Genomic DNA, 17,708 nt, shown 5'->3' with positions numbered 1-17,708 from the left:
GCAAGCCCCAAAACCATCCAAACCACACGCGTAGACCTGCTCCTTAATGTAATCCAGTGCCAATCTGCAGCGCGACATATACCAGGTGGCAAGTAACTGATGACCTGCATCTATGATTAATACACTGATAGCAGCCTATTCGCCGCTTACGGCGGCGCGAAGCCTCGACAACCATTTGCGAAGCGCCTCGTAAGCAATCCAACTTAGATGTAAGATAACCTGAAACAAAATTTTGCAACCCCAGACTGTAAAACACGCATGAATGGCGGCCACAGGAGTTTTCCCTGCCTTGACCACGGGCGTTGATCAAGGCCCATGTGTCTGCGCCTGATTCAGCACCACGGGTACTTGTGCTCCCCCGTGTCCTGCATCGCTGCCACCGGGTGCGCGCTGTACCACCCCGACGGTGATGTACGGCACTGGGCCGCGTAGTCGCACCACGCCACGTAGTCCGCGCGCGGCAGTACGCTGGTGTCCCGCACGGGTTCCACACGTGACAGGCTTTTTTCCATGTCCATATCCTTGCCCAGCGTCTTTTTCAGGTCAAGTTCATGCGAGTCCAGTGGCTTAAAAGCCCGGGCGAATTCAGGCTTACTTGAGGCGGTACTGCGCACTGATTCCCGCAACGTCCGCAGCGCGGAAGCCGGCAGGGAGATGGCGGAAGGAGGCAGCGGGGCCGCCCACACCCGCACCGTATCCTTGGGAGACCCCAGCCTCGCCGCAGTGAGGCGCTGTGAGTCGGCTACGCTGCCGGGGCCCGGGCCCGCGGCGGCTCCGGAGGAGGCGGGACGTGCGTCGGTGGCGAGCTGCGGCGCCACCTCGAGACCCCTCGCAAACTCGTTGAAGTCACGCAGCGTTCCAAAGGTGGAGCGGGCGCCGCCTCCACTGGTGCCCATGAGGGCTGCATTCAGGCGTTCCTCATCAGGGATCTGAGTCACCTGCTTCAAGCCGCCGGTTGTACCCACCACTCCATTGACGGAGGCGGCAGTGGTGGAGCCGACGCCGCCGCCGGCCAGTGCACCCGCCACGTCCAACGCGCCGCCGGCGCTGCCAGAACGCATCGTCGCACCCAGGCCGCCAGGGACGGTGCTGGCCGCCGCCGCCGCCGCCCCCGCAATCGCTGCCGCCGCTGCTGTCCGACTCATTGTGTCGTTCCATTCCCCCGACGGCTCCTTGCCTCGTCCCGCCGACGATGCCCGGCCGCTGGCTGTGGGCCGTCGTACAGGCGGCAGCGGTGGTGGTGGGCTGCACCAGATGCTTGTGCCGTTGAAGGTGCCGCGGCTAGGGCGCTCTGCACTGGCTCGCATCATGGCCGCCTCTAGATCCTCCACCAGCACCAGCTCTGGCAGCCCCAGCAGCAACGCTGCAAGCGCGCGCCAGTCGTTGGTGTGCTCTCGCTTGGGGAAGCGGCCGGAGATGGCAATGGTGAGCGCGCGTGTGTCCAAGGAGCCTTCCTTCTGGTAGTCCGCCTCCGTAAACATCTGCATGATGGTGGGGGAACGCACGGATAAGGCCATCAAAAAACGGAGGACCTGGATCAGGAGCACGGACGACCCATGGGAAGAGTTCCATGTGATGTGGACGCAGGAACCCAGGGGATTTCGGAAGAGGAATAAGGAAAATGCCTGAAGTAACGGTGCCTTCACCGCGCATCCGTTGCTCTTCACCTTCACCTTCACTTCGCTCCGCAGTCCCACATCTCTCGCCTAGCACTAACCCCTTCAGCCCACCCCGGCCTGCCCAAGGATTAACACCCGTAATACCCCCCGCTTACTTTGGTGAGCAGCTCCCGATCAAAAACCAACGTGTGGCGATCCAAGTAAGCCTCACACATGGCCTGAGAGATGCGGCCAGTCTTCCAGTCACCGATCTGATGGGAGCGAGTATTGAGGAAAGGAAAGGTCAGCAAGGGCATGGACTGGTTGCCGTCGGTAACTGCTGTACCGAGCTTTGTTCATTCAGCTGCCTGGGGCATCTGGGTCCGGTAATGCAGAAGTTGCTCAGACCGTCAGGATTATCGCTCACAACTCCGATACGGGTTGCCCTACTTGGCCGCACGCCAAGGCATACGGACTGTTCCACCCACTCCCAACCGCCGTCGGCAGGTAAGGCTTGGACAGCCCCGGATGGACAGAGAAGGCCTCAAGAGAACGACACAAGCACTAGTGCATTTAGGATGAGCAGAGGAGCTGTAAGGTGCACGGCCTGTGTGGACGGGCGGTCGGGTCAGGCTCGGAGCCGCTGTTCCAGTGGATCATGCCTGCCGCTTTTACCCATACGCATGTGTTTTGCATGGTTTTGCCCACAGTCGCACAGGCCTTGGGACACGCACGCACCTTCCTGACAAGGGTTGGGATAACCTGGCTGTCCAGGTGCAGCGGAGTAGGACCTTTTCCTTTGCGTTCCGCTAAGTTTGCCAATTTTGCTTTTTGGCTGTTCTCTTTTGCCTTGGGGTCAGGTTCCACCTCCTTGAAGTCGAGCGGCATTTTTCCTGGCTATTTGATAGTAAAAGCAGGTTATGTTTATCCAATTTTTTGCTACTCCGCGTGTGTTAACACAAAAAGAAGCCCAGGTTATTACGCGAGCACTTCGAGGAGAGGGATAACCTCCTGACTCCCTTCGTCATTTGATAATGTTGTGTCTTTGCATATTACATACAAGCGTAAATCAGTTTCTTAGCAGCGTAAGCAAACCGTTTCTTTTGTAACGTTCAGTACGGCCTTGCACGAATTTGCTCGTCCATGTGACAGGAAACAAGTAACAAAACTGAAATACGGATTTCTGCACCCAACCCAAGAATGGGTAACTGATTTCCATATAAATGCCGCATACTTGTTAGATTCTTGTTCGTAGTCATAGTTCCACTTCCCGATCTTTATCGACAGCTAGCCTAGCCCGCCTCCCGTAGCTTACCTGCATCGGCCAAACTGTCCTCTGTAATATGCGCACAAGATGAGACATATTTCGCTTCGCGGTTTGCATCATGCTCAGCACCAGCAGCATGGAGGAAGCCCGTTCAGGCGATACGCAATTTTCTTTTTTCTGGCACTTATATTTGCACTTCTACCAGCGGTATGTACAAAGTTATTGGCGATCTGACTTACATCGTATAGTTTCAGTTGTGTTTACGGCTTTGCTGGTGGTCACACAGATGCTTGTCATGCATAGCAATGTGGATGAGTGCCAGGTTATGTTAAACACGGGTCGATCGGAATCGCGGGGCTCTTCAGGTACGCTGGCGTGCAACAGTGGAACGGCCCTGCCACTGTTTTACTAACTAGGCTCTAACCTCTGCAGCAAACCCCTTCAGTCACTTGAATTTGTGCAAGATAAGGTTGGGGCTGGCAGGCATTACCAAAGAAGCGCAACCACGGTCTCGGGTGAGTAATCGTCTGGCTTTGCTGGTCTTGGCTTGTCCGATGGGCTCCTTCATGTTTCGCATGAAGCCCATGTCAACTTACCCCGGTAATGCAGACTCACTTAAAGGAGGAGGGCGATTCTAATGGCGCTCAAGTGCCACCGCCAGCACCTGGGGCCTCTACAAAAGATGTGTCGAGCGCAAGTTCAGAAGGACAGGCAGAGGGCCAGCAGCAAAATGCCATAGAAGAGAAGGCGGCCCAGGTCTCGCCGTCTCCACCTCCCCCTTCTCCATTGCCGCCATCTCCGTCACCGTCGCCCCCGCCGCCGTCCCCCCCGCCGCCGTCGCCCCCGCCGCCGTCGCCCCCGCCGCCGTCAGCCCCATCACCCTCACCCTCGCCTCTACCGCCCTCGCCTTTGCCGCCGTCGGCCCCGCCACCGGCATCTCCTCCCCCCGTGGTCCTTAAGCCGCCTCCCGCGCCAACCCCACCGTCCCCTCCTCCACCGGCACCGCCGCCGCCCTCCCCTGCTCCACCACCACAACAGCAGCGGCAGCAGGAAGGCTCAACGAAGCAGGCGTCTTCAGCAAGTAGGGCGGCATGGCACGAGTATGATGTTTCTAAGCTTATCTCCACGGAAGTTTCCAAGACCGCCACGGACGTCCACAGCCGCGTCTCCGACTGGTCGGATTTCGACCTGCCCAGGACGCAGGCGGACATTGACCGGCTGATGGTGGGTGCAACTCACACGCAGCGGAGTCTATAGCTTCGTTACCGGAGTAAATTAGTGGCTGTCCCTTTCCGCATGTTGGGGTCGGCAGCGACCAACACGTGCTGCAGTGCTCCATGCAGCTGTGATGCCTCCCTCTTGTTCTTATCCTTTTTGGCAATGCACGACTGGGAGGGGCCAGATGAAATGGGCAGCTGCGCAGGACGTTGGTCCCGTTGGCGTGTGCTCGAGCCCAATGCCTTCCGTTTGTATTTCACGAGCGCCACAAGGGTCGATTCACCTGGGCTGCACGCGAGGGACATTATGTAGAATGACATGAGCGCTGTCGCGGCTGCGATCATATGAGGCTCTACGATTATTGACGTGGATCCGTGCCATGCGGTGCCATGGTAACGGCCTATTGACTGGATACGCCCGTGAAGGGGCTGGCAGCACTTAAACGAAGCACGTTTATCAAACCCAGTGAGCATTGACTTTTGTTGAGGCATGGGCTGATGGCCTTGGTCGTCTCCGTCATTTTTGGGTTCGTCCGGGTCTGATTTCCTGCCCTGCTAAACCGTCCTTGCGCTGCCTGATGCCACCATACTGTGTTGGCGTCGCGTGTGTGTACCCTGAATCTTTCCTTCCCCATCTCTTGGCACAGAAACTTCCACACGTGGACGAGTGCTACTATTGCAAAGTCTGCATTCCCAATTCGGCGTTGAAGCTTGGGCAGCAGCAACAACAGCAGCAGCAGCAGAAACCCGGTGCCGGAGGGCGACGCCGTCGGCTTCAGTCCACCGAGCGTGCCAGCGCAACCTACTTGGAGAACCCCGCGGAGGCCGAGGGCCTTATTTACGGCCTCAAACCCGTGGACCAGGCCCTTCCCGTGGACCAATCTGGCGGCGCAGGATGTGACTCATGCAGCGGTGGCAGCAGCAGTAGCTCTAGTGCAGCAGGGTCCGCAGGTAACTACCTGAACCGCAAGCTGCGTGAGCAGGTCCGAGCGAGCCAAGGTGGAGGCAGCGACTCGGTTGGGGCCGCTGAGCAGCTTGACAACGGAGTTGGCCTTGTCGCGGAAGAAGCGTTGCTTGGGACAGACAGCGGCGGCCTGGGTGCGGGCTCCCGGCGGCGGTTGACAGAGGCGTACCAGGCGCTGGACACGACGGAGTCGGGCCCTGATTACCACATCGGCGGCCGCATCTACAACATCTCGGACATTGCTCCTGGCAGGCGTATTTTCCAGTCCAAGCAGCACCTGCCAAACTGCAGCATCTGCCGCGGTTGTGATCACACGCTGGTGCGTACTGCGGTGTGCGCTACGATGTGCTGTCTGTGAGCTGTCTTGTACTCCTTCGTCCGGCTGCCGCAGCGTTGGACTCCGCTTTTGTCTAGCCAAAGGTGATGGCGTAGAACCACCGCAACCAGCCCCAGTGCATATGTTGAAAAGAGCGGCGTTCACAGGCATACGCATTCCCAGCAGTTCCTTAAAAAGGTTACCGAGTACATAAGCCCAAATTTTGAACCTGCGGTCCCCCGCTAGGAAATGATGGCTTCCGGATCTATCCTGTTGGGCTCCTACTACGCACACGAGCCCGGGGGTAGCCCCTCGTGGCTCTTCCGTGTACGCACGGACCGCACCCAGTCGGGCTGGGCTGTGGTCAAGGTGTGGTGTGTGCCGGTGCTCAAGCCCAAGCAGCGGGGACTGGGCATGTGCGACCCCAAGAAGGTGTACGCGCAGGTCAAGCTGCTGCTGGCACAGCAAAAGGTATGGTGTATGTGCAGCGTGGCGTGGCGCGTACGTGCGTGTGGAGAATGCAGGCACACTGCGCAACTGTCAAGGCGAGGCGCTAGCGGCATGGGACAAATCAGTACGTATTCTCGACCACATGAAAATTGCGTCGTGGAGCAAGCAGGCGGGCAAGTGGAGCAGAGCAGAACAATCTTGCACAGCGTCGTCGGTTGCTGGTGCTCTGACTGTCAGCGCATTTGCCCCGCTCCCCAGTGACCCGCGGGCCCCCGATTTCACCGCGATCTCGTCCCGTCCTTACCCTACATGCAGCTGACTGCTGAGTGTGGCCTGAACGAAATCGTTCCCAAGGTGTGGGTGGAGCCACTAAATGGGGTCATGCCGGGCTCCGGTTTCCATGTCAAGTGGCTGGGGCTGTGGGCGGACATTGCGGATGGTGTGTCCGTGCAGAACATCCAGGTAGGCCGGTCCGGTCTTACTTTCTGGGGGGTAATTCGAGGTCATTTGGAGCATGGAAGCATGGGTTTCATTTCTATTTCAGAAGCCATGCGAAGGCACTGGTGCAAGGGTAGCCATTCCAAGGGCTTGGCTTGGGAGAGAGCTAAGGATGGTCCCAAGCAATTATTTTTGTGTATGTTGAGCGATAGGATAACAGTCCTTTTTATGCGGTTTTTTATTTTATCCATCTATTTTGGATAGCCCTAGGCTGGAACTTGGGCTTCCGGCTCGTATGGGCCCGTTACACCTTCGGAGAGTAACGCAACCGAAGGTGTAACGTACACAACCCCAAAAATTGGGTGCAGTTCAAGGGTAGGTTTTGATGCCCCACTCCGAGGCGTCGCGGGTCGTAAGGACATGCTGCATGGCGGAGAGGTGCAGGGCTTGGAGGCCCGCTACCTGTGCGCCAGCTTATCTCATCCTCGGTCACCGGCCGCGCCCATTGGGTCTGGTCGTAGCCGCAAGCACGCAACGCATCCACACGGGGAAAAGGGAATTAGACGCCTGCGCCATCTCTGATTGCAGAACGGATATTTGCTACCATTGTGGCCTCTACCCCTAAGGTTTACTATGTTTCATTTTCTGGTCTGAGCGCAGGAAGCCGGCAAGCCACCATTGAAGCCCGAGGTCATGCTGGACCTGTTCTCCAAGCGTATCAACCACCACGAGCTGGTGCAGGGCGCCATTTTCGACCTCCTCTTCTCACAGTGCGATCGCCACCAGCAGAACATATTCCTAACGGAGACTGGGAAGTTCTGGCTCATCGACAATGACCAGGTGTGTGTGTGTCTCTCCCCTTTAGGGTTGTCCCCTTTAGTTCATCCCCTACGATGTGAGCGGCAACGAGGGAATGCCGATGGTGAAGAGGTGTGTGTGTGTGTGTAAGCCACACGTTGTCCACTCATGTCCACGCGATGTCCTGCCTTCGGTTGCTATTGGCAACGGCAACTCAGTGCTTGACCTCTGCCGCATTTCCTTACCGAAGAGCAGTACGTAACCTTCTAACTCCGTGCCCCCGCTACCTTGCACCCGCAGGTGTACGCGACCGCCTGGCGGAAGTGCGGCATCGACTCGCTGCTGGTCCCCACCACTCAGAAGTTCATGATCAACCATCTGGTGAGTGAGAGAGCGCTAGGTCCCCTGTTTACCGCTGGTCGGAGTCGGGGTGTACGTGGCTACAGCAAGAGGTGTTCCGGGGTATGTCCTATTTTTTACCGTCCCTAAGTCGTATATGGTCGTAGCAGCCTGCATAAGGGAGCAAACGCTTTACCCCGGCCCGCTTTAAATTGCGATTCACCCCCAGGGCTTCTTTTACGTGCTGAAGTATCCCCAGAAGAATCCCCCGCGCGGCCCCGCCAAGTTCCTATCGCCCCTGCTGTTGCTGGACTACCGGTGTCACGTGCCGGTAAGCTGACAGCACGGCAAAGGCTTTGGCATGCGAAGTCACCACGCTCCGCTCGCTGGCCGCCTCCTAAGCGTTTAGATGTCCAACACGCCGCCAAGTGTACGTCATTGGTTGGCTCTTCCGTGCTGGCCAACGTCCTGGCCGCCCTTATGCAGGAAAAGGCGAACGGTTGCGCACCAATATGCGAGGGACGTCATTTCCCTCCTCGCGCCTCCCCGGACGGTCCCTCTTTTGCCCTCACCTTTGTAATTCCGAATCCTTCTCGTTTATGTCTGAGACGTCGCGTCTCCTTATGCCCAACGCAGGGCGGCGCCATTGCCAAGAACTTCACGCCTGAGCTGAATGAGTGCCTGTCGCACATCTCCAGTCTCAGCCCCGAGGTGATTCAGGAGCAGTACGGCTACCCAGTGCTCCGAATGGCGGATGCAGTACGCAACCGGTCCATAGGTGCGTCCGGAAAGTGCTCCAAAAGCTGGGGTTGGTGGGAGCCACGGACCAGGGGACTGTGGCGATGATGATTGCAGCGAAAATAGCGGTTAGAAGTGGAAAATTTCAGGGCTCCACTTCCGCCTCCTCCATGTGCTTTCGTGTGTGGAGGGGGGGGAAAAGGCCGGCTTTCGTGTGTGTGAGGGCAATGCTGCCAGGTCTAAGGTTCCACCTTGCTCCCTCGGCCCCATCACTTGCTTGTCTGCACATGTGTTTTTGCTTTCGTGCATTGTGCTCCCGGATGTGCTTTGTTGCCAGACCTACTTACGCATGGCTACGAGTGGACGCTGCTGTACGGCCAGCCCACCAACCAGCCCATGCACCGCTACAAAATCGCCCCCAAGTGTTGCGAAATGCATTTCAATGCCTCCAAGAGTAATTACGAATGCGACACGCCGGGCTATAAGGTAAGGGACACTCGCCGCCGCGGGCGCTAGTGCGAGGTCGACATCCGCGCATTTGGGGCGCAGGTTAGATTCTCGTACGTAGTAGCTTTTGCACGCGCTCGGAAGGATGCAGCCCGGAATTCGGTATGCTGTCTCCGGGGTCTTCTGTACCGATGATGTCATTTTACCTGCCAAGGTTGACCCTCGTTTGAGTTAGCCAAGAATTCAAATAAATAGCTCGTTCTGCATATGAATGCTGCAAAGTACTTGCTTGTTGGCATTGTGGGTCTTCTGCCTTGGCGCTTTTTCCTTTGTAGCGTAGGGCTCGGTGGAGGAGGTGCCTACGCAACCTTAGGCACTACAGCTCCCGGGCCGCGGGTCATCCCTGAATAGCTGAAATGGTTAACATGCTTACCCGTGATCGACCTGATGGAACAAAGGACATTCCTGCATCTAGTTGTTCAATTAACTTCTCTCCTTAAGTGAATGAATAACCTATTGTTATAAGTTTTTCACCTCTCCTACCTGGATCTCGCCTCTCCTTTTACGTGTACATTCCCCTGCCTATCTCGCCCTGACCCCAACGGACCGCAGCAAATGACGGAGATTCCGTTCGGCAACGCCTGGCATGGCGGTCCCTGGCACGGCACTGCTGGACTGGACACCGGCACGTACGAGGGCGGTACATCCTTCCTGCCCAACTGGTGACGAACTCCACAGAGGGGCTATTGCTGCAAGCGCGAGGGGCCGCAGGTGGCGCGGCAAGGTGGCCTGCAGGGAGAGGAGGCTGCCTGGCTACCCTTCGCGTGCAAAAAATGTCCTGTCGTCTTGCAGGGCATCCGGCTGTCGTGGTCTCGAACTAGCAGCGCTCTTTTGCATCCACCTGGAGTTCGGTTGCTACTGCTGTTGTTGCTGCTGCTGGGACAGTTGAAGAGAGGGGGACAAAATGAATTCCAGTACGCTGCGCGGCGGCACTGAAAGCGGAGGTACCTGCCATCGTGTGTGCCGCAGCGAGCAGTGCAGCCGCGTAAACGTGCATGGCTGTCGGTACTGCGTAACTTGGCCTACCGAGCGGTGCATGGGGTTTTGTGGAGTAGCTGGGAGCCTAGTCCCATTCGGCTGCGTGAATTTCGCAACCGGGTGCGTCCCACGTCCCTCACTGCCAGCGCTATCTCATAGGCCAGGGAGGTGAGCTCAACTGGGACAAATTGTGGCTCGCGGCTATTGGTGTGCGCCGTCCTGGCAGCTCGCGGCTTTTGCTGTCTCTCCCGAGGTGTTTGCGCCGAGTTCGGACATTTTTGGGGAGGGCCGAGAAGAAAGCGTTCCACGTTGCGGCAGAGCGTGCAGCATAGGTGACCGGGCGGAAACTGAAACGGGAAAATTTGGGCGGTTGTATGAGGGAATCTTATTGGCGCTTTGCTTGCGCTTCGTGTCTTGGTAACAGGCCGACGAAGACTGACTTAATAGGTGATGTCAGGATTGTGCTGATGTTTCCGGTGCCGAGAGTTCAAAGGAACTTGGTTCACATCAAAACGCATAGCAAGTACTGCCGGACGCCTGTGTGTGAGCGTGTGATGCATGCGCCCGGAAGCAGTGGGTGTTTTCCGCAACATATGTTTTGGAGCTGCGGAATCTGCTGGACGAAAAGGGCGTCAGTGACCTTCGCGTTGGGGCCTACCTGGTGCACAACCGCGAATATATGTGGATGTGGAACGTCATGCGGCAACGGCTGGCGTGTGTTATGCTCTTCCAGCTGGTTTTCGTCGGACCTTATGTGGGGTTTGCAGGAGAGAGTGAACGTGATATTGTCTGAGACATTCCTGCTTGGGCCGTGTTGACACGCTTAGTGGCTCGGCACGAGAAAAAAGCGGGGCCTGGGAGGGGGCGCAGATTGCATGATTGCGCTCTTGTGATACACGTTACGACTAAGACTGCAATTATTTTTGCATCTACCGGCGGGTACGTGCAACGGTATGTTGGACAAAGTATTGCTGGAACGGACGTCTTCATTGTCATCTTGTATTTCTTCGGCCATTCGTTCTCGTATGTCATCATCGTAACGTTTGGGCTCACAGGTTGCGGCCCTGTGGTTTGCGCCAGCTGAGGCCGCTGGGATCTCGTTGTGATTTTGGGGTCTGGAAGGTTCGTGATGGTCTCGTTCAGAGATCGCGTCGCATGCTACCGGGGTTGTGAATGTAGCCATCCTTGAGGGGAGGCGGCCTGTGTAATGCGGCCTGCCCAGCTCTTGTCATGAGGAGCCGGAGGCCCAGAGTGTTAGAGGCTCTATCCCTTTCTGGCATCTTCCGTTATTCTGTAAGGGATCACCTAGGCTTGCATTAATAACAAGGCAAAGATTAAATGTGACCCGTCATGTGGATGGGGGAGGACTGAAGGGGCCACATAGCGGTGCGGTTTGAAGGAAAGGATTGAACGCCGACGGGAGAAAAATCTTCAAACAAAGCGGATTGGACACGCAGCCCCATTACAATATTGTATACTGTTCTACTCGTAGAACAGTATACGTCTGCTTGCAAGCAGTGTGGAAGCATTCCTGGTGGATCGGACTCTTGCTGTGCTTGCGCGGCCAGGGCTTCTTGGGGTTGCAAGGGAAAAGACGAACGCAAGTAGCAAGGAAGCGTAATAAGCATCTGTAGGGCTACTTGGGGTGGCCGCGCTCAAGCGATGGGTGGCAAGGATTATGTTGCGTTTAATGGTCAAGCAGACCTGATTTTTTTTCAAATTATCTCACAGACGCAGAAGCGAGTTCCGCAACCTTGGGCCGGAGTACAGAGCGTGATTTAGGTTGTGTGTGTGCGGCTGAAGCAGGTTGGAGGCGCAGGGGCACGTTCTGGACACATGACACGCCCGTGTTATGCTGGCCATACCGATCAATGTCATGTTCAGGTTATGTTGCTGCGCTTTTGAGCTGCTTTGAAAGGCCGGACAGTCTCCTACAGACTTGCAATGCAATCACTACGAGGGGGCCACGCCAAGCCGCAGGACGGTTGCAGCATTGCAGAGCCAGGATGTAAGTTGCAATCAACATCATGATTTCTGTCAACATGGGCTGATACAATGGGAGTTGATAGCGGTAAAAATAAACCTGACGGCCACGGTCCCCTTGAAACGGCCAGCGTGGCCGCTGTGCTTAGACAGAGAGCGGTTGCATCTTTGAGCGTTTCCTTTTTAGGCTCCGTTCGGCACGATTGGAGCTCGTATGTGATACGACATCGCTACGAATGCCCTCCTTCACCTTGTAAGCTTACTGGTACCCGGAAGGAAACGGAAGCGCGGAGCAGACATCGGCAAACGCTTCGGGCACTTCGGGTCGTACCGAAACCGAAAAGCCCGAAAACAGAAATAGAGTTCCCGAAGCCGACAAGCTTGAAGAAATAGATGACCATTTGCCTGCCATCCCACACGAAAGCTCCTCTGCGGCCGAAGGGCTGCCCGACGGACGGAGACGGAAGTCAATCATGACAGAAATGGACCCGTTCCCGAATCCAAAAATACTCCTATTGCCAATGTCTGCGTCCGACAGCCAGAGCCGGCAGTCAATGCTGCAGAAATGGACCAGTTCCCGAAACCAGGAATACTCCTATTGTCGATGTCTGGCACGAAGCATGGTATGTCCTGTACTTGGATCGGTTGGGAGCTCGTTGGGACAACTGTACAGCGCGTGGATTCGGCTGTCGCCGAATAAACCAGACTCTAAGTAATATAACTGTTTCGACATTTGCATAAAGATTCGTACCTGGCAAGAATGTCGGTCAAGGAAACTCGTGCTGCAGGGCCTGCGAAATGGCGACTGAAAATGTTGCGCAGAGGTGGCATCTACTCTATGCAGCGTTGTTCTGTTGTCATTATAGCGTGAAGTTGCGCAGGAATGTCGCAATACGGAGACTGGACCCCGTTTTGCGTGCCATGGACTTGGGCTCGCGAGAAGCGATTCTGCTGGCGCTGCCCGCAGCCTATGCTGGTGACATGTATTGTGGACGGTATCCCCGACACGGGGTGTCCACTCGGATTTGTCATGCACCGGGACAAGCAGGCAAGTTGGACTTCTGCGCGGGGGTTTGACGTCAACTGCATTCCAGCCATGGCTACAACCTACCGCGGCTCTCAACTCTCTCTGACCTATACGTCAGACGCGTGAGGTGCAGATGCCCATTTGCATGCAGACAGCAGGGGCGCTCGCCCATACGAGCTGTCCTCCCCGCTTACCGTTCTTTCCACTCACGCCCACGTCCCTCTAGTTGGGCTTCAGGGCAATCCCAAACGACATGGCCCAGGCCCGCAAGTTCTTCGGCATGCACCTGGTCGACATCGCCCGACGCGACGCCGGTAACGCCTCCCCCATCACCTTCTACCTTGCACGGGGAAGCTGCCCCTGCGAGGACTCCAAGCAACCATCACCACAGCGGACTCGGCCGCAACAACCACAGCATTTTAACGGCCGCTCCGCGGCCACTGACTTAGCAACAGGAGTAAAAGGGCTCGCGATCGGATCCCTTGACGAAGTCGATAGGAATGGCGGCCTGGGTATGCGCCCAAACGAGGCGCTGGACGATGCCACCGCCGAGGACAACGACAGTGGTGGAAGCAGTAGCACCAGTACCAGCGACAGTCAAGCTGGGAGTAGCCCCGAAGGCGGCAACCCAGCAGTAGACGGACGGGGTAGGCGCCGCGGGGTGGCCGCCGAGGGACGGGGGGGTTTAGGCAGCGGCCGAGGCAACGGTGTACCCACTGCAGCGGCGGCAGGGCGCGGTTGCGGGGTCGGAGCCACTGCCGGTCAGGAACTGCAACGTCCGGCAGCGCCACCGCAGCTGGGGCCCTGCCGCTGTCCCTGTCATGCACGTCACCTGACGCGGGTGCTCGTGTCCCGGGAACTGGCTGAGGAAATGGAGGAACGGCGCGCGGAGCAGCAGCGGCCCTATCGCAAACAGCAGGTAGCGAGCTATATGGGCATAGGAGTCGGGCGCATAAAGATGCATGCCTGCATGGCTAGGAGAAGGATCTATTCCTGCTCTTACCATTCGTATCTGTGTGTGTGTTACATGGTTGGGGGTGCGTGACCCCATACTTGTAGAACTACCCATACGAGCCGAAGGCCCAAGGCCAATACCTGAACGCCTAAAAGGCACGGAGAAACGGAAACACCGCATTTCGTATCTGCCTTAACCTAATTTGCCTGTATATGCATGCAGATGTATTCATGCGTATGTATGTCATGTATACACATATGACGTTGTATATATAAATATACGTTATTTGCTTGTATTATGAATGTTGTATGCCTGCTTGTCCGTCTGCCGGTCTGCCTGTCTATCTGCCGGTCTGCCTGCATCTCATGGGATCGCAGGTGTGAGGATCCGGTTTTGCCATTCCCGCTGCAGGGCTATTTTTAATATTGCCGCGAACTCCATTTCCGCACACCAGCTACTAGCTAGTAGCTCACTTGCATTTGCCGAGACGCACGAGGGTTTTTCTTGTCGCATGTCATCACACCTCCCTGTGGCTCCCTTCATCGTAAACTACCCGTATTGTATGCGGCGCCAATCTGGCCCGGCGCCCAACTCCATCTCTTGTGACGCCAATCGGTTCCGTAGCGCACACCGTATGCCATGTGCTTTGTGCTGCTGCCTGCCGCGGGTCTTTTCTCTGCGCTAAGGCACGGCGATGGCATGGCGCGTGTGCGTACCACATTCGTACAAATAAATGCACAAATACAGGCATCATATGCATTGATAACATGCATTCATAGTGCATTAGCGCATATTATATTTTTCATCGTCTATTCCTATTGCGCTTTACTGTACGCCATGTCCCCGTCATGTTATCATCCACCCCAATCTGCATAATTGTCCGTCTAGAACACACTAAAACCAGAAGTCGACATTGCATTCGTCTGCAGATCAATGGCGCGAGTGGCACTGCGGCGGCCCCTGGAGGGGGAGGGGCCGCAGCAAACGGCGCCGGCATCAGCGCCGCTGCGGCGCGGGGTGGCTCATCAGCCGCCACACCACGCGGTGCCAAACTCCCCCCACTGCCCCGCATGTCAGCGGCTCCTCCGGATGCAGCGGCTGAGGCCTCTCCACCGCGCCATCCGCCACAGCGGCACCGTCTGGTCGCTCGCCCCCCGCCCAGTAGCAAAGCGCCCCTTTCCCCCAAACCTCCCGTCGCCGCCACAACGGATGCGGCTACAGGGTCCGCAGCTCCCGCCACAGCTGCTGCCGCTGGTGCAACCGTTTCCGCTGGGGCCACGGTGGCCAACTCGCAGGGCATCTCGCTGCCTGGACAAGGTGCCCTCGTCCATTTGGGGTCCTCCAAGTGCTCTACCCCTGCCAGACCGGAGTTTACCAACATCAGTGGGGCCATTTTCGATACGCATCTGGCGGGTCTTGAACGGGTGTTCGTGGCTGTGGAATTGGACGGTGTCCTGCAGTCGGACCTGGTCCCATGTTCGGAGTGCAAGTTGACGGCGTACCACAACGGCAACCGGCGCATTTCCCCGACGCCACGTCTAGCGGTGGGAAAGCTGTGTGTGGGATGGGGGTTGTTCCCGGAGAGCCGTGTGCTTGTCATCCGAGTCGTATCCCCCCCGGAGGGCACAGAGGTCCGTCGGTGCAGGAAGCGCCCTCGGTATGCGGGCGCAGGCGGCAGCCGCGGTGGCCCCGCCTTGCAGCGCAAGCGGGCGGCACCCGAGGCGGAGCTGGAGAAGCAGCCGCCGGCGTGCGGAAGCCTGGAGGGCCTGGCGGCTGGGCAGGGCGAAGGAGAGGAGGACGTGGGGGATATGGACACGTTGCGGGGCCCGGGCAATGGACAGGTAGAGGAGAACAAAGGGGGGGAAGGAGAGGCGAAAGGGAGAAAAAGTGGCAATAATGCTGAAGGCGATGATCGAGCTGCAGAAGAAGCATAGGGCAGTGGAAATACCAGCGACGAGTCTTTGGCCGAGCGAAACAGATAGCAGGATGGGACAAAAGTTGGAAGGAATGGGTCTCAGGGCCAGGCCGAAGACCAGGAGCAGGTGCCTGTACCTAAACCTAATCAGAGACATAGTTCGACCCCCCAGCCCAGCACAGCCCAGGGTGCATAGCATAAAGTTACATAATTTGTAGCTTAGATGCGGCAGGAGCAAAGCGAGTATAGCCTCTAAGCTAGGTTATGTACGGCAGCCGTATGGCTTGCTGAGAATTCGAATTTACTATTTCAGCTGACAGCTCCATAGTTCCGGCATTCTGCCTACACTATTGGAGCTTATTATTATTGTTGCTCTCACTTCCCCCCCCCGCCCTCAGTGTCCCTCGTTTATAAGCGGCAGGCTCGGCCCAGTTGGAGACCGGTGATTAGGCAGTCCCCTCGGAGCGCCGGACGTGCAGCTGTACAGCGATTACCGCACGGCAAATAAGTGCCTATAGAGTATCGTCGCGCGCTAGGAATGTCGCCTGGCCAGCCCCGCTGGCCAGGGTGTGGTTCGTGCGTCGCTGACGCTTCAGGTTTGCCCTCGGGGCGGGTGACCAGTGGACGCAGTCATTAATGCTGCGTTTAGTTGTCTAGTGCTGTGCGTCAGTTCTTTCGGCCGTGCCGGTGTGGCCGCGCTGGACAGCGCTGCGCGCGCTCAGACCGCGCCGTGTGGCGCTAGACCGCGCTTCGGCGCACACGCGCCCTGGCGCTCCGAGAGCAGCAATTAGTACTCTGCAGTAGTGTAAGGCCCTTGGCAGCCCCGGTTTCGCCTCGCCCTGTCCTATCCGACACCCCGAACGCAACCGTACAGCAAGCCATGAAGGCTATAGGACATAACAATACATGAAGCAACCAAATATGTCTTGCTGAACCTCCCTAAGCCGGTTACATCGCAGCATGGGAAAGCGAGCTGCGGAAAGATATGGCGGGATAGCGCGGCTATACACGCAAGCAGGCCGCACAGCGTCTTGCCGCCAGGCCATGGCTGGAGCTTGAATTCCTGGTGCGGAATGGCAGGGATGCACAGAATCTGGCTGCAGCAGCAGCAGCAGTACAGGGACCAGAAATAAACACCGGCGCGCCAAAAAATATTGTGTTGGCTATCAACGTGCCTTGTTGTTGATTGGTGCATTCGCATGCGTGAGCGGTCCTGCGCATAGGTGGAACCTGCTGTACGGGTAAGAAACGAGCGGGGCCGTGGACGAGTGTGGGGCATGGAGGCCGGTGATGAATAGTAGGGGACGCAATGTGACAGTGATTAGAAAATAGCATGATAGCTGGGGATGGTAGCGTGGCATAGTGCATTTTCTATTTTCGTCCGGATGCGCGATACTTGCCACATGCATCGATATGGCAACCGCATGGAGCAACCTCGGGCTGAAGGCCGATATTGGCTAGGCTCTCTTTTGCTATGTCGGTCTCGAGTGCACCAAACCCCACGCGTGCATCACTATACCGAACGATATACCACTATTGTTGGAATGCCCAGCCTATAATGATATTCTGCGGAAGATGGATTCGATCATCAACAGAGCATGTTGGAGGCCATGAAATGGGCTTCTGGCGAAGATGTTGGAGCAAATGTGGGCTCACCGCAACTCAGTTATTCCCTTTGGGCGGGCGCTAGTCTGGGCTGATAGTGCGGTGTTTCCTTTTCTCCGTGGCGTTTAGGCGTTGTAGTATTGCCCTTGGGCCTTTGGCTCGTATGGGTAGTTTTACAGGTATGGAGTCACGCAACCTCAACCATGTAATACACACACACACACACACACACACACACACACACACACACAAATACCGAATGAGCAGCCGGAAGTCGCAGCTGCGTACGTTTGTAGCGGGGGCTGGCAGGTGATGATAATGAAGTGCATCGATATCGTGTATGTGTGTGTATGTGTGTGTGTGTATGTAATGTAATGTAATGTTACAGAGTGGGAGGCTTCTGGGCCGCTTTATCACATTGTCAGTTCTACGATTTATCATCTTATAGCACCGTCCACCACTACCACACTATACTTCGCCATACGAACTGTAAGTCCAAGGCGGCGGGTCCAGCCATCTAGGACCCCTCCTCATCCATTCACCCGAACAACCGAAGAGACGGAGGGTTCGGCAATCGCCACCAATCTAGCGTGCGAATCTGGTCCATCAACTG

The 17,708-nt window shown here is 56.8% G+C and overlaps 2 protein-coding genes across 2 annotated transcripts; one reads left to right on the top strand and one right to left on the bottom strand.

Annotated features, from left to right (window-relative positions):
* Nucleotides 1-332: 332 nt before the first annotated feature.
* On the bottom strand, nt 333-2,486 carry VOLCADRAFT_117102 (uncharacterized protein; the record flags this gene model as incomplete). Its single annotated transcript, XM_002949108.1, has 3 exons — nt 333-1,481; nt 1,775-1,870; nt 2,337-2,486. 3 exons carry the CDS (start codon nt 2,484-2,486, stop codon nt 333-335), a joined length of 1,395 nt encoding a protein of 464 aa, XP_002949154.1.
* A 665-nt stretch (nt 2,487-3,151) lies between these two features.
* Nucleotides 3,152-16,317, top strand: VOLCADRAFT_104229 (uncharacterized protein; the record flags this gene model as incomplete). Its single annotated transcript, XM_002949243.1, has 16 exons — nt 3,152-3,230; nt 3,737-4,089; nt 4,730-5,365; nt 5,711-5,833; nt 6,128-6,274; nt 6,911-7,090; nt 7,349-7,429; nt 7,617-7,718; nt 8,024-8,165; nt 8,463-8,611; nt 9,185-9,294; nt 10,666-10,732; nt 12,847-13,539; nt 14,200-14,283; nt 14,505-15,416; nt 15,889-16,317. 16 exons carry the CDS (start codon nt 3,152-3,154, stop codon nt 15,934-15,936), a joined length of 3,906 nt encoding a protein of 1,301 aa, XP_002949289.1. The 3' UTR covers nt 15,937-16,317.
* Nucleotides 16,318-17,708: the final 1,391 nt, after the last annotated feature.

This window comes from Volvox carteri (genome assembly GCF_000143455.1).
Source record: "Volvox carteri f. nagariensis unplaced genomic scaffold VOLCAscaffold_13, whole genome shotgun sequence".
NCBI lineage: Eukaryota > Viridiplantae > Chlorophyta > Chlorophyceae > Chlamydomonadales > Volvocaceae > Volvox > Volvox carteri.
This window is presented reverse-complemented; position numbering and strand designations above follow the sequence as displayed.